Source organism: Eriocheir sinensis, chromosome 59, assembly GCF_024679095.1.
Source record: "Eriocheir sinensis breed Jianghai 21 chromosome 59, ASM2467909v1, whole genome shotgun sequence".
Taxonomy (NCBI): domain Eukaryota; kingdom Metazoa; phylum Arthropoda; class Malacostraca; order Decapoda; family Varunidae; genus Eriocheir; species Eriocheir sinensis.
Window position 1 is genome coordinate 5,894,475 of NC_066567.1, and position 15,000 is coordinate 5,909,474.

Sequence of the window (15,000 nt, forward strand, 5' to 3'; positions counted from 1 at the left end):
CTGTTTGGTTTTGTTTTTCATTCACTGAGTCTCTTAAGTCTTAATAATTATAAAAAAAATGTTGTATTGAAAATTTTGCTATACTTTACTTTTGCCTTTGTCAACGATCGTAACATTTTTATCGTTTTCTTTTCGCTGTTTTTCTTCATTTCGTTATTTTTCTCTTCAATGAAAGTTATAGTGATATGATATTTTTTTGCCTTTTATTTATTCTTGCATCCTGTATTTAATTATTTTTTTTCTTTATAAACATCTATGACAAAATATTGTGTTTCCTTTTGCCTTTGTTAACTATCATAGCGTCGTTGTGTTTTATATATGCTGTTCTTAATTGTTTTCTTTTTTATGAATATCTATTACTATCTATTTTTTTCTCCTTTTTGCCTTTGTTAAATGTCATAGCATTATTCTGTTTCATATTTTCCGTTATTAGTTGTTTTCTTTTTATGAACATCAATTACTAACTATTCTTTTTTCCCTTTTGCCTTTGTTAAATGTCATAGCGTTCTCATGTTTCATATTTTCTGTTCTTAGTTGTTTTCTTTTTATGAACATTTATTACCATTTAAATTTACCAACTATTCTTTTTTTCCCTTTTGCCTTTGTTAAATGTCATAGCGTTCTCCTGTTTCATATTTTCTGTTCTTAGTTGTTTTCTTTTTATGAACATTTATTACCATTTAAATTTACCAACTATTCTTTTTTCCCTTTTGCCTTTGTTAAATGTCATAGCGTTCTCATGTTTCATATTTTCTGTTTTTTAATTGTTTTCTTTTTATGAACATCTATTACCATTTAAATTTACCAACTATTCTTTTTTCCCTTTTGCCTTTGTTGAATGTTACAACGTTCTTCTGTTTCCTATTTGTTGTTCACCTTTCAATTCATTCATTCTTTCTCTTTTCCAATAAACGTTTTATGGATCATTTATACAACTCTTTCTTTCGCTTGACAGTTGTCACATTCTGTTTCTGTATCCTTTGTTCTGTTTTTCTTCCATTCATTCAGTCTTTCTCGCTTTAAAAACACGCATACAAACATGTTTATATATATTATGTGTATTAGTAGATATGTATGTTTATCAGTGTGGATGTATATGTATGTATCTTTGTGAGTACGTGTAGGTATGTATGTGTGTATATGTATCTTTATGTGTAAGTATTCCTCTATATGTACCTATGCGTGTTTTGAAATGGGTGCTTATATATATTTTTTCCCTTATCGATTTTTTTTGTGTTTTTCTAAATATTAATCAGTCGTATATTTTCCAGCTTTTAATATGCCAGCAGTTTCACTTTAACGTTTCATTTATTTACTTTTGTTTCGTCCACGTTTTGATCTCGCAGCGGCCGTCACATATATATTTTCCTCCCTTTCCCTTCCCCTCTCCCTCTCTCACTCATTCACTCTCTCTCCCTCTCTCTCTGTCTCTCTCCACGTCCTTTTTTAATCCATTCTCCGCTGTGAGCCATCTTCCCTTTCTCCATTTCCTTCCATCCCTATCCTCTCTCTTTCAATATTTTTAACTCTACTTCCATCTCTCTCTCTCTCTCTCTCTCTCTCTCTCTCTCTCTCTCTCAGTTGACCCTACCCATAGCAATCTCTCCTGAGCCTCTTTTCTAACCTTACAATCCTCCTCCTCTTCCTCCTCCTCCTCCTAGTCCTCTTCCTGTTCCTCCTCTTCCTCCTTCTAATCTGCTAAAAGGGTCAGCAATCTAGTGTTTTTGTGTCAAAGGGTTAGTGGTAAATTAACTGAGGTGGGCCAGGTGTGTGGGGAGGCGACCCTGCTCTTTACAGGAGAGAGAGAGAGAGAGAGAGAGAGAGAGAGAGAGAGAGAGAGAGAGAGAGAGAGAGAGAGAGAGAGAGAGAGAGAGAGATAACATATAAATTGGCAGAAAGACAGACAGAGACAGAGACACACATACAGACAGACACAGCGACAAAGAGATATAGACAAAGATAGACAGACAGACAGACAGACAGACAGACAATGAGAGAATTTTCATCTTGTTTTTCATTTTTAAATTCTCTCTCTCTCTCTCTCTCTCTCTCTCTCTCTCTCTCTCTCTCTCTCTCTCTTTCTCACTAAAAGGGATTAATGACTAGTCCGTGTCAACACTCAGGTGTGCTTCCTCTCTCTCTCTCTCTCTCTCTCTCTCTCTCTCTCTCTCTCTCTCTCTGATGAAGGTCAAAGCCATCATATACATAAACCGACAAACAGACAAACACACACACACACACACACACACACACACACACACACACACACACACACACACACACACACACACACACACACAGACACACACACACAGACAGACAAACAGACAGAAAACAAACAAACACACAAGGTGACAGACAGATACACACAGACAGACAGAAAAACAGAGGTAGATAATCAGGTACAGACAAACGGACAGACAGACAGACACGGAAACACAGACAGACCGACAGACAGACAGGAAGGAAGGCGCACGAGCCGATATTAAAAGCCTAGGTATCGGTGAGGTTGTCCAATGCGAGGCTTAATTGGAGAGTTGGAATACCTGTGTAATTACCTGAAATTATTAACGATTAGGAGTAATAATGTCAAGTCTAATTACGGTAAATTAATCGAATGTCTGATTAGCTATTAGGCACAGACAGGTGAAGGGGAAGTCACCTGAGGGAGCCCGGTGAAAAGGTCAAGGTAGGAGCTGAGGTGTGCTGAAAAGGTGAAGGGTCGCATGGGTGAACAGGTGGGGAGGGAAAGGTCAGGGTTCTTGAAAAGTTGAGAGGGTTAAAAAGGGAAAGTGGAGGAGGTGGAGGCGAGAATAGGTAAACACTAGTAAAGGTGAGACTGTGAAGCGAATAGGTGGAGAAAATACGTTGAAAAAGATGAAAATGAAAGGAAAAAAACATACTAAATTCTGCAAAGGTGAGAACAAAACAGGTAAAATAGTTGAAAAGGTGGACGATGACAGTCTTTGGAACCGTGAAAAAGGAGGAGTAAGTGAAACGTGAAGATAAGAATACGTAGACTTTTAAAGGTGACATCAATAACAGGCAAAAAAAGTTAAAGGTGTAAGGTGTCTATGGAAACGTAATAAAAGAGGGTAAGTGAAATCTGAACACAAGAATACGTAGACTTTTTACAGGTGACATCAATAACAGGCAGAAAAAAAAAAACCGGTAAGAAAGGTAAACGAAACAGTGAAAAGGTAGAGTGAAATATGTGTAGCAACTTTTAAATATAAGACAAAACACTGAAAAGGTCGATGAAATACAGGTAGAAATTAGTAAGGGTGAAACGATGGAGCGAAACAGCGAATAGTTGGAGTGAAGAATATGGTAAAAACGTGTATATATAAGAGACGATACAGTAACAAGGTGGATGGAAGAACAGGATGAAGCTTGTAGAGGCGAGTAAACATTGAAGAGATGGATGGACACACATAAAGAAACTCGTAAAGGTGGTAGACGAAACAGAAATAGATGGAAGAACAGGTATAAATAATTAAAAGTGAGACGAGACAGGTGGATAAGGAGAGATAAGTGTCGATATAACGGTGAAAAATACAGATACGAGGAAAATAAAGAAGGGAAGGAAAGAACAGACTAGAGTTTGCTAAGGTGAAAACAAAATGGACAAAAGAATTAAAAAGGTGGACGAAGATAGTAACGGGAGATAGTGAAGTGTGTATGGAGACGTTAAGAAAAGATTTAAGTGTCAATAGATAACAGTTAAAAATAGATAAAAGGAAGATAAAAAAGGAAAGGAAAGAACAGACTGAATTGTGCAAAGGTGAGAGCAAAACAGGTAAAAATAGTTAGAAAGGTGGACGATGAAAGTCTTTGGAACCATGAAAAAGGAGGAGTAAGTGAAATGTGAAGATAAGAATACGTAGACTTTTAAAGGTGACATCAATAGCAGGCAAAAAAATGTTAAAGGTGTAAGGTGTCTGGAAACGTAATAAAAGAGGGTAAGTGAAATCTGAACACAAGAATACGTAGACTTTTTACAGGTGACATTGAAAACAGGTAAGAATTAAAAAAAGGAAGACAGGTAAGACATAAATTTGAATATGTGAAGGCAGAAATAAGAAGACACATTTAAAGATGGAGAGAAAAACAAGAGGAATGACTAAGGCAAAAAAAAGTAAACAAAGATACGTTATACGAGTCTTGCGAATGTAGTAAAAGAAAGACACGTGTATAGGTGAGGACGGAAAATTAAATATGAGTTATGTGAGACTGGAAAAGGTGCTCGTCCATAGAGGAGAAGAGGCAACAGGTGAAAGCTCATTAGCAGCAAAGGGTGAGAGGAATGAAAGGTCAGGATCGTTTTAACAGGTGAAGCAAAGGTGAGAAGCTCCTGATCAGCAAAAAGGGGAAGGAAGAAGGTGATATAAAGTAAGATAGGTTTAAGTAATGAAAGGAAAAGGAAGGTGAAGGAGAAGAAAGACGAGTTGAAAGCTAGAAATAAGGTAAAGAGAAAGAAGTAAGATATCAAAAAAAAATTCTCGGGAAGAACGTGAGAGATATAAGGAAGATAAGGTAAAAGATGGGAAGGAAGGGAGGAAATCAAAATCGCATTATCGATATGAAAGTGAAACACATCAGATAAAATGAAATATAGGCAGCAGTTGAGGGCTTGCTGCTGTTAAGGTGAGAGATAAAAGGAAGGTGAAGTGTGAAATATAAGAGAAAAATTAAGTCAAAGGTGAAAGGTAAACTCACCATCGATAAGAATATGAAAACCCCAATGGCAGATGAGGTGAAAGACAGGTGAAATGAAGAGTTGAAAGGAGAGACTTAATATGGGAAAGATGGTGACTTAGAAAAACTAAAATATAATAAAAGATGAAGTGAAAGCTGAAAGGGACTCACTGTCGATATGGACATAAAATGAATGTGAGATGAGAGGTTACCATCAGGATCACTATCGGTTTGACAGTGAAATGAAGGTGGGATGAAAGGCTACCCGGATCACTTTTAATATGAAAGTGAAATGCAGATGAGATATAAGGTCACCATCAAGGCATCACATTCACTCACCTTCCTGGTCCGTGATGGCGTCCTGCATGGCTGTGGAGGACGAGGCGGAGAGCAGCAGCAGCAGAAGGTGAAGGAGCAGCAGGAGCAGGGGGTCGGCGGTTATCACCACCCCCGCTACCACCCTCCTGCCGAGTGCTCCTGTCATCATGTCGCCGCTGGTCTCGGTCTTGGTTTTGGTGTCACGAGCTTTGTGGTGACTTCCTTTTTTGTCGTTTTCTGTGGTAGTCGTGTCAATTCCCGTTTTCTTTACCTTATATTTATTGTATTATGAGTTGTATTTGTTACTTTGTGTGAAGGAACTTTATTTTTTGTTTGTATTATTGCTCTCAGTATCAGGCTTTTCATATCACATTATTTTTCTCTCACTCTTCTTTCACTATAAATAACTTTGCTCTCTCTCTCTCTCTTCACTCTCCGCACAGCACTAAACGCCTTTTTTTTCTTCCAGGAGGTTGTTGTGCGTGGGATCCAAACTTGTTCTCGCGTATCAAGAAAAGGATTCACAAAGTTTCCGTTTTCTACGCCTCACAAGGGGGACTCATTTGAAGTGACACGCGCGAGAATTGGATTTGAATCTATCTTACAGTGGTGTTACGATTTTTTTTTTGTGGCTGTTTTGCTTATTTTTTGTTGCGGAGATCGAAACGCACAAAAAAGTAGGATTGGAATGTATCTTGCAACGTAGATTCGGACTTGTTTGTTACGTGGTTAGGATCCAATTTGGCTTTTTTTCATATTAACTTTACCTTTTAATATCCACCTTAACTCTTCCACTTTTCTAAGCATTCAACGATACTATGAACTTTTCGCAAAATGGATTTCTCAACTTAAGATATTTTTGGGTATCTTACAATTTTTTTTTTTCAATTTCACGGTCGTGGTTTGGAGAACAAAAAACTCGCCTCACTTTTTCTCCTTTTTTTTCCCTTCCTCCTTAAACTCTTATTTCTTGGGGCGTATTTAAACGTTTTCTTTGTGATTCGGCTATTCAAAGTCTATCACTCGGGATTAGGAGGGATTCAAACTTTTCCTTTCGATTAGGGTTCAAGTTTTCATTGGAATCAGAGCCTTCAAAACTTCCTCCCGAGATTGGAATTTAAACTTCTTTTTTCCTTCAGTGATTGGGCGAATTCAACTTCCTCCTTGGAATTGTGTGTTGCTTGGGTCTTCTTTATCTTCTTCTTTCCTCTCTTCGTCCTATCTTCTTCCTCCTACTTATCCTTTTCCTCTTCTTCTGTTGACAACCTTGACTATTTTTCCACTTTGCAACTTTTAATCAATCCGTTTTTCCTTTTTTCTTCCTACCTTCTTTCTTATTCCTCTAAATCTTCTTGAGGCGATAATCTGGCCTTTTTTTCTCCACCTTCTAACTTTCAATCAGTCAATCAGTTTTTTCTTTTTTTCTTTCTCCTAAATCTTTCTTCCTCTTTGGTGATAGCGGCTGTTTTTCAACCTAATTTTCACTCAATCAATTCTTCCTTTAAGGTGATGGAATGAGTGTGGAATGACGATTAAGAGTAGTGGAAGGAAAGCTCAGCGTAGAAGAGTTCTCAGTAAGTGGAATGAGCCCCTTATCGTATTATAATAAGCTCTGGGTGTGGACTGTGGACTCTGCCGTTGTGGAATGAGAGCTCTAGAGAAGTGAAGCCTTGTGGTGGTATGAGAGCAGTGGAATGAGTCCTATGGCAGTAAAATGAGAGGCTTACCGAAACGGAATGAACTCTCGAAGATATATTTGTTATGGAATGAAAGCTTACTCGAAAAAGGAATGACAGTCTTGTGTTGGTGGAATGAAAGCTTTATTCGGATCACTTCACGATGGTAATGAAATGAGAACGGATATATGTGGAATGGCAGAAGTATCAAAGTGGAATGAGCTCCTATTTGTAGTGGAATGACAGCTCTTTAGAAATGGCAAGTCAGCATGAAAGGAGCTCTCTTTCTCTCTCTTGAAGTGGAATGGCAGTTTTGTCTTGGTGGAATGGTGGAATGAGCTCTCTTGTATTAGTGGAAGGAGAGCGTGGTAGTGGAAAGATAGAAAGTTGCCCAGGTAACAGACAGACAGACAGACACAGACAGACAGACAGGTGGACAACTTTCTCTTAATGGGGAGTAGCTTCCTTAACTTGGCTACTAAAGGAACTAACTTAAGTGTGTTTCGTAGTAGAGGTGATATTTCCTTACTTGAATTTTACTCTTACTCTCCCACTTTCAATTTCTTACTCTAAAACTTCGTGTCTATGTGATTTCTCTCTTTTTCTTTTTTTCTAACTATCTTGCTTACTCTATTTTTCTAACTCTTTTTCGTTTCTTTCTTCTCTTTCTTACTTATTTCACTCTAGTTTTCTTTGTACCTTCTCACTATTTTCTTCTTTTCTTCTCCTTCTTTCGTAAATCCGTATCTCTGTATCACTATATCTATTTCTTTGTCTATCTTCTCTCTCTCTTTCTTGCTCACTTTATTTTTCTAACTCTTTTTCGTTTCTTTCTTCTCTTTCTTCCTTATTTCACACTAGTTTTCTTTGTACCTTCTCACTTTTTCATTCTTTTCTTCTTCTTTCTTAAATTCGAATCTCTGTATCACTATTTCTATCTATTTGTCTATCTTCTCTCTCTCTCACGTTTTCAATATCTTGCTTGTTACCAACTCTCAACAACAACAACAAACAAACAGGCAGGCAAACAAACACCCGACGCTCGTATGTATTTCTTTGAAGCAAACGGGAGAGTCGGAGGAGCAGGAAGAGGAAGAGGAGGAAGCGAAGAAAGAGAGAAGACGGAGGAGAAGTAAAGGAGAAAACGATACCAATGTGATGTGTGGATCGCGTTTTCTATGGCTGTTCTCGTTTTCTTCCTCGCAAACTCCACAACGACCCACGTCAGGGGAGAGACAACCACTCGAGGGAGACAAACGCTTCAAACGGGGCTTCGAACGAGTCACTGTGCTTCGTTCCGGCGACTCTATCTTGTCAGGGGGCGGTTCGAACCCTAGGAGGCGAAGCAGCAGTCATAGTGAAGCTTCAAGACTGAACTCGAGACAGATTTCGAAGCAGCAGAAGGAGTGGAGGAAAAAGGAGAGTGGGAGGCTTCGGCTGGAGGCTTTCTCTTCGATGTCGGCGCAGAGGTTTCGAAGTGAACGGCGGCGAAGATGAGCCTCAGTGGCGGCGCGGGTGCTTCGGGGGTTCGGAACGAGGGTCGAAGCACTGGTGGGGGTCAAACTCATAGCTCTGCAGGACATAGTGGGCTCGGAGCTTCACGAGGGGGCCGAGAGACAGTTTCGAAGAGCCTAATAGGTTTCCGATGCTCGTGGAGGCGTTGAGAGCGGCGCTGAAGTGGATTCCAAACGCCCCAATTTCGATACTAAAAGGTTCACGGGGACTCTGGTATTTCACGGGGATTATAGGAAGGAGAAGCTGCTGGATCCCACTTTACGCTGATCTTTTTTAAGTTTAGTGTGCTTATTGTCGCGTCAAAGGTTTTGATCCTTCAAAAAGCCAGAGAAAAGAGGATCAAGTCGGATTTCCGAGTCTTCTTAGAAACTACGTATTTTTTTACGTTTAAATATATACTTTTTGTTATTGCTTAAGTGTTGTCGCCGGATACATGAGGCCGAGAAGGAACATGAAATTTGGTTTTAACAATCAACAGTTACCTTAAACACTACTCCTACGTTACTTTATATTTATCTTACTCTTTTTATTCTCCTCCAAATATTCAAATGCCAAAACGAGAGAAATTCAAGTGGCCAAAAACCTTAAAGATTTATTGGGTTAACTTTTTTCAAAGCTTAGTTTTCGTAATCACAAAGTTCATGCATTTGAGTAGGTATAATTTTTTTGCTTCTTTCTTAGCGTTCCGGAAGAGGAGTATGAGAGGCCTGGGCGGGCTCGACGGGAGTGTCCTTAACGCTGCTTGTTACTTAGTGCTACTGTGTCCTAGAGGCTGCTGGCTACCGTACGGGTGAGGGGCGGTGCGGGGCCCTCCGTGCACCGGCCGGGCTGCCAAGGCGTCCAAACCAGTCCACCAGATAACGAAAACGACGAACCGAATAGAAAACCGACTCGTCCGTTTGGTATAGAAATGCGATACGCTATTTTCCACTTTCTCTTTTCCTTTTCTTCTAAACGACACGTATTTGTTTGTTTATGAAAAATGTGATAACAACCGACAACTCAAGGAGAACACCGACTACAACACACGACTACAGGATTTTGTTCTTACTTGGCATTACTTGTTTACAACCGGTTTTTTCCCACAAGTGGTTTCTAAAAGTGGTTGACTAGAGAGCTCGAGGCACCGGGGGGGGAGGAGGAGGTTTCGACGCGTGGTTCGGTGATGGTGGTGGTGGTGATGGTTGAGGTGGTTGCTAAACTCACCGCTAGAGAGAACTATCTACCAGGAAGGACAGACAGATAGGTCAACCGACAGACACAGACTCAACAGACAGGCAAGGTTAAATAAGGTCGCTTCGGAGAGCTTCGTTCGTTCACGGAACTTCGAACGTAAGGCTCAGATAAGGTATGAACGTTGATATATTAAACTTCTATGTTCCCTTCACAATGTTCATAAGGTTCAAAAAGGTTAGATTTGATATACTTTTGTAAGCTTGATATATTTTTGGCGATTGGAAAGCTTCAATTCGGGGATAATTTGGCGTTTCATAAGCTGCTTCGTTTCATATATTGGCGATTCGTAAAGCTTCGTTCACTTACATATATATAATTATCTTGATAGTTTTAAAGGCTTCAGTTAACAAGTAAGCTTATTTTGATTTATAGATATACTCTTCAAGACTTGGCATGCTTCAACGATTCATTAACTCGGCGACGATACATGCTTCAGAGGTTCAAACGATACATGCTTCGGTGCTTCAAACGCTCCGGTCGAGAATAAACTGCATTCATTAGGCGCGTCAAAGGCTTCACTCTGCTTCACGAGGTATCAACAACAACAGCAACGACATGAACCGGATCGGCCCAAAGATCCAACGCGGGGCACACGATTCGAGGCTTCACAAACCGGTCCGAAGCTTCGTTCACTCCCTCGCTCGCTCACACCCGGCGCGTCGCGAACCAGAATCTCGCCGAAAGAACAAACAGACGAGAAGAGGAGCAAACAGCAAGACAGGCGCCGCTTCGACCACACTTCACTATTCCGTTTTATCCTTTCTGTTTCGCCTTTCCTCCTTCCTGTATTTATTTTTCCTTCCTTTATCCTCTTTCTTTCAAGCCACACTTTACTATTCCGTTTTCTCCTTCCTATTTTTTTACCTTTCCTCCTCTTTTATCTCTTTTTGTCCTTTTAAACTATTTCGTATTCCTGTTTTCCTGTTTTACTTTTTTCCTATTCAATCTTCTTTTTCTTTCTCTTTTTAATTTATCATTCTGTTTTACCCTCTTTTCCCTTATCTTATCTTTTTGTTTAGTTTTCTTTCTTACTTTCCTAATTTAATTTTGCTTTCTTCCACTATTTTTTTTCTTCTCTTTTTATTTTATCTTTCTCATTCCCTTCCTTTCCTTATGTTTTCCTTCCTTACTTTTCCTTATCTAAATTAGCTTTTGTATTTGAGGCTTTTAATTATTTTCTTCCTTGCTCTTGCTCTTCCTTCTATCCTCTTTTTTTTTCTCTCCTTTCTTTACTAAACGTTTGCCTTCCTTCTGTTCTTCTTGTCCTTGTTTTTCGCACCTGTGATGGGAGATTAAAGGTGTTAATTACCTAAGCGGGCTGACAACAGGTGATTAATTAATGGGCTAATGGGTAATTTAGGTCCTCCTTTGGGACTCTTGAAAAGGTGGATAATTACTTTTATTTAGACCTTTGTTGAGGCTGTTATTGCCTTTGTTGTTGTTGTTGTTTTGTTGGAAAAGTGACTAATTTTTTATTTTCTCATTTTTTCTTCTAATACTCAAATCGTGTTCTTCCTCTTCTTTTTAATATGTTATGTTGGTGTAGTTTTTTTATCTGGTATTTATTTTATATTTCGACAATGCTCAAAATCATTTTCTTTTTCTTTTCTTCACTTTCTATCTTTCATCCGTTCTTTCCTTCACATTCTTCTTCATCAGTTTCCTTCTTCACATGTCTCTTTCCTCTCATTTATCTATTTTTTCACTATCTTATCAGTTTCTATTCTCTCATTTATCTTTTTTCACTATCGTATACTAGTTTCTTTCTTCACATTCTCTTCATTACTTACTTCAATAAAACGAATATCCTCCTGTCCTCAGCACTCGTAAATCCAATCTCTATTACTATTATTTATTTTCTTTATTATGCTTCGTTTACAAAAGACTTATAACACCGCAACTTTTATATTCTCACAAAGTTTTTCTTTCCTACGACTTCATTTAATCTTCGCTCATTCCTCGCGTGTTTTCGTCTCTTCCCGCCAGAGTTCGTTCAGCGGGAGGCAATTTTGGCGGGAGGGAGACACGGGAGGGAGACATGAACACCGGGAGATACTAAAAAAAAAAGTTATCTTGAATTCTTATGCGGAAAGTTTTTAACATCACCTTATCACTTTTCTTCACTCTGGTTATTGGTTTCCTCTTTTATCTGGTTATATTATTTGTCATGTTTTTTTTATAGTCTTCATTCTACTGTGATTTTATTTTCTTATTTTCTCCTCTTTTTCTTTACTGTGATTTTCTATGTTTTGTTTTTTATTGATTTTTTTTCTTTATTCATATTTCTGTTTTTCATTCTACTGTGATTTATTTTTCTTATTTTCTCTTTGATTTGTTTGTTTTTTTATTAATGTGATTTTCTTTATTTCCGCATTTATTGCTTTTTTTTATTCATATTTGTTTTTTACTTTCTTCTGTGGTTTTCTTTCCTTATTTCTTCTTTTTATCGTTTTTTTTCCTTTAGTCATATTTTATTTCTCATTCTACGGTGATTTTCGTTTTTTTTATTTCCTCTGTAATTTATTTTTTTCTTTAGTCATGTTTCTATTTATCATTCTACTCTGCTTTATTTTCTTTTTTTTCTATCACCTCCTTTATTTGTTATTTCTTTGTGTAACTTTCACTGACTATTGTTCTTCGTGTATTTTGTCTTCCTATTCACTATATTTTCTCATCTTTTTTCATCATTTTCATTAACCATCTTTTTCTTTTACTTCCTTTCACTTTCTGTATATCTTATTTTTTTATGATTTTCACAGATTTTTTTTTGGTATTATATATATATTTTTTCTTCGTTATCTTGCTCTTTTTCTTCTTTTTCATTAATTATCTTTTCCGCTTCCTTGCTTTCACGCACTGGCCAAGACGTCTCTTCTCCTTTTATCACTCTCCTTCTTTCTCCTCACTCAATATCTTTCTCTCTTTCGCTCTTTCTTCACACACTTTTAATTAAACACACTGCAGTCTTCTTCTTCACGACCTTCCTCTCTTGCCCGCTTTTCTTCGTTTTTCTCCTTTCTCCTTTCTTCGCTCTGAAAAGAAAGAGATTGATGTAAGGATAATGATAAACGTAATAACAATAAATAAACAAGAATAACAATAAAAAACAGCAATAACAATACCATGGAGAGAGAGAGAGAGAGAGAGAGAGAGAGAGAGAGAGAGAGAGAGAGAGAGAGAGAGAGAGAGAGAGCAAAGATAAATAAAATAATAATAAAATGAAAACCATGAAATAAAGACAATTAAAAGAAGAAACAAGGGATAAAGAGGACATAGAATAAAATAAAAAGGATAGATTAATATGAAAAGCAGGAAATAAACAATGGAAAGGAAGAGAGAGAGAGAGAGAGAGAGAGAGAGAGAGAGAGAGAGAGAGAGAGAGAGAGAGATTAACAGCGTGTAGATGCATGAAAGAGGGGAACCCAAACATCGAGGAGAGCTCCGTTTTCTTTGATGAAGCGGTGGTGTCATAAGAGAAAATGGAGATGGTGATGAAAGGGGAAACAATCGTAAAGGAGAAGAGGAAGGAATTGGACGATAAATCAGACTCGATGAATGATTGGAACGCAGCCAGAGAACAAGAGAATAGAGACTGTATGATTGTGAAGAGGAGGAGGAGGAGGAGGAGGAGGAAGATGGATAGGAAAGAGGAACGATGACTGTCTGAGGAAGAATGTGAGGGTTGCTCTTATTGTGTGTGTGTGTGTGTGTGTGTGTGTGTGTGTGTGTGTGTTCCTCCTCTTTCACTTCATTCTTTTCATGTCCACTCCTTTTCAATCTCCTCTTCCTTCAAATCATGCTCTTAATTTTCGGCCTCCTCCTCCTCCTCCTCCTCCTCCTCCTCCTCGTTCTTCTTTCGATTTCCACTCCACTTCAATCTTCTCTTCCTTCCACTTTTCCTGTTTAGAATTTTCTTCGTCCTGTTCTCTCCCTCTCTCCTTCCTTTTTTCCTCCTCCTCCTTTTCCTCTTCCTCCTCTTCTTTATCATCCTCTCTTCTTGCATTTCCTCTTCCTTTATCTCCTACTGTTCTAATTATTCGTCCTCCTACTCTTTCCCTCTTTCCTCCTTCTCCTTCTCCTCTTCTCCTCCTCTTCATTCAACTCCTACTGTTCTTAATTTTCATCCTCCCACTCTTCCCCGCTTTCGTCCCTTCCTCCCGCTACCCTCCCCCTCCCCCTCCTCCTCCTCCCTCCCCTCATCTGGAGCACCTTTCCTCCACTTAGCGGCCTCGTGGTGAAGGTAAACACGTGCCAACACAACACAAACACGGCATAACAAAACACAACAACACTCGCGCAAACCAAACACGCGCACACACGCAGCACAAACACCAACACAGACTCGGCTGGGAGCATTACGCCTTTTTCAAACACAAACAAACGAGGGAGCCAAGAAAAAAAAAAGAGGAGTTAGAGATAGAACTACAGTAATTAATACCTGGGTAAATAGATGAATAAGGACAAAATATATACACCTGGATTCTCGTATTCACCTGGTTACGGAACTGACTACAACCTTGATTAATGTATGTCACAGGTAATATACGTAAGACAGGTGAAAAGGCAGGTATCAGGTAAGCTGGTTAATTAAGAGAATCCAGGTAAGTGAATGTTAATAAAGTGGATAAAATAGGAAAACAGTGGGAAAAGGAGATAAATGAACACACAATTAAGAGATGAAAAGTCAGGTAGCAGGTAAGCTGGTTAATTAAGAGAATCCAGGTATGTGAATGTTAATAAAGAAATAAAATAGGAAAACAGTGGGAAAAGAAGGTAAATGAACACACAAAAAAACGAAGGTAAGTAAATAGAGTCAAATGTGAAAAGTATGTAAATAAAATAAGTTAACGCTGCGAGAAAAAAAAGGGGAAAACAAAAACAGAAGATAATATAAAGTGCGGAAATAAGAAAAAAAGAGGGAAAAGGTGAAAAGGAACACGAAAAGGAACTGAAGGTAAAGACAAAATATCACGGGTGAAAAATGAGTAAAGAAAATACTTGGAAATTGTAAGGAAAAGGAAACAAAACAAGAAAAGATGATAAGTAATAAATAAAAATAACAAGAAAGGAAAGAATAAGTAAATGAAATAAATGAAAGTAAATGAAAAAGGTAAAATTTGAAAATAAGGAATAAATTTGGGAAACAGAAAATAAAGAAAAGCGAAGAAAATGAGAGACAAAGAAGAAAAAAAGAATAGGAGATAATGTTAAATGTGTAAATAGGTAAAAATGAACGAAAAGGAGAGAAAAGGAAAATAAAACTAAATGAAAAATGTCAAGTTGGGAAGAAAAGAAGAAATATGAGGCACTGAAAATAGAAATACTGAAAGAAAATGTGAGACAAGGCTTGAAAGGAAGAAAATGCTGTCTCAAAAATGCAGAAATGGAAAGTGAAAACAAGACAAATTAATTAACTCTTGTGTCAGGTGTCTTTAAGGAGTGCTCTCTCTCTCTCTCTCTCTTAGTTGTTAACGTAACTAGGAGTGAAAGGAATGTCACCTATCTCTCTCTCTCTCTCTCTCTCTCTCTCAAACACTCTCTCACTTTCTCTCATCCT

At 38.1% G+C, this 15,000-nt stretch overlaps 1 protein-coding gene across 5 annotated transcripts in view; it reads right to left on the reverse strand.

The window, feature by feature from the left end:
• Positions 1-15,000, reverse strand: part of LOC126985437 (uncharacterized) — a 239,188-nt gene that overhangs the window by 159,973 nt on the left and 64,215 nt on the right. For all 5 annotated transcript variants that reach the window (XM_050840306.1, XM_050840305.1, XM_050840307.1 and 2 more), the window contains exon 3: positions 5,038-12,475. In XM_050840306.1, the coding sequence (XP_050696263.1) occupies positions 5,038-5,185 (148 nt within the window). In that variant the 5' untranslated portion in view covers positions 5,186-12,475. The remainder of the gene's footprint in view (positions 1-5,037; positions 12,476-15,000) is intronic.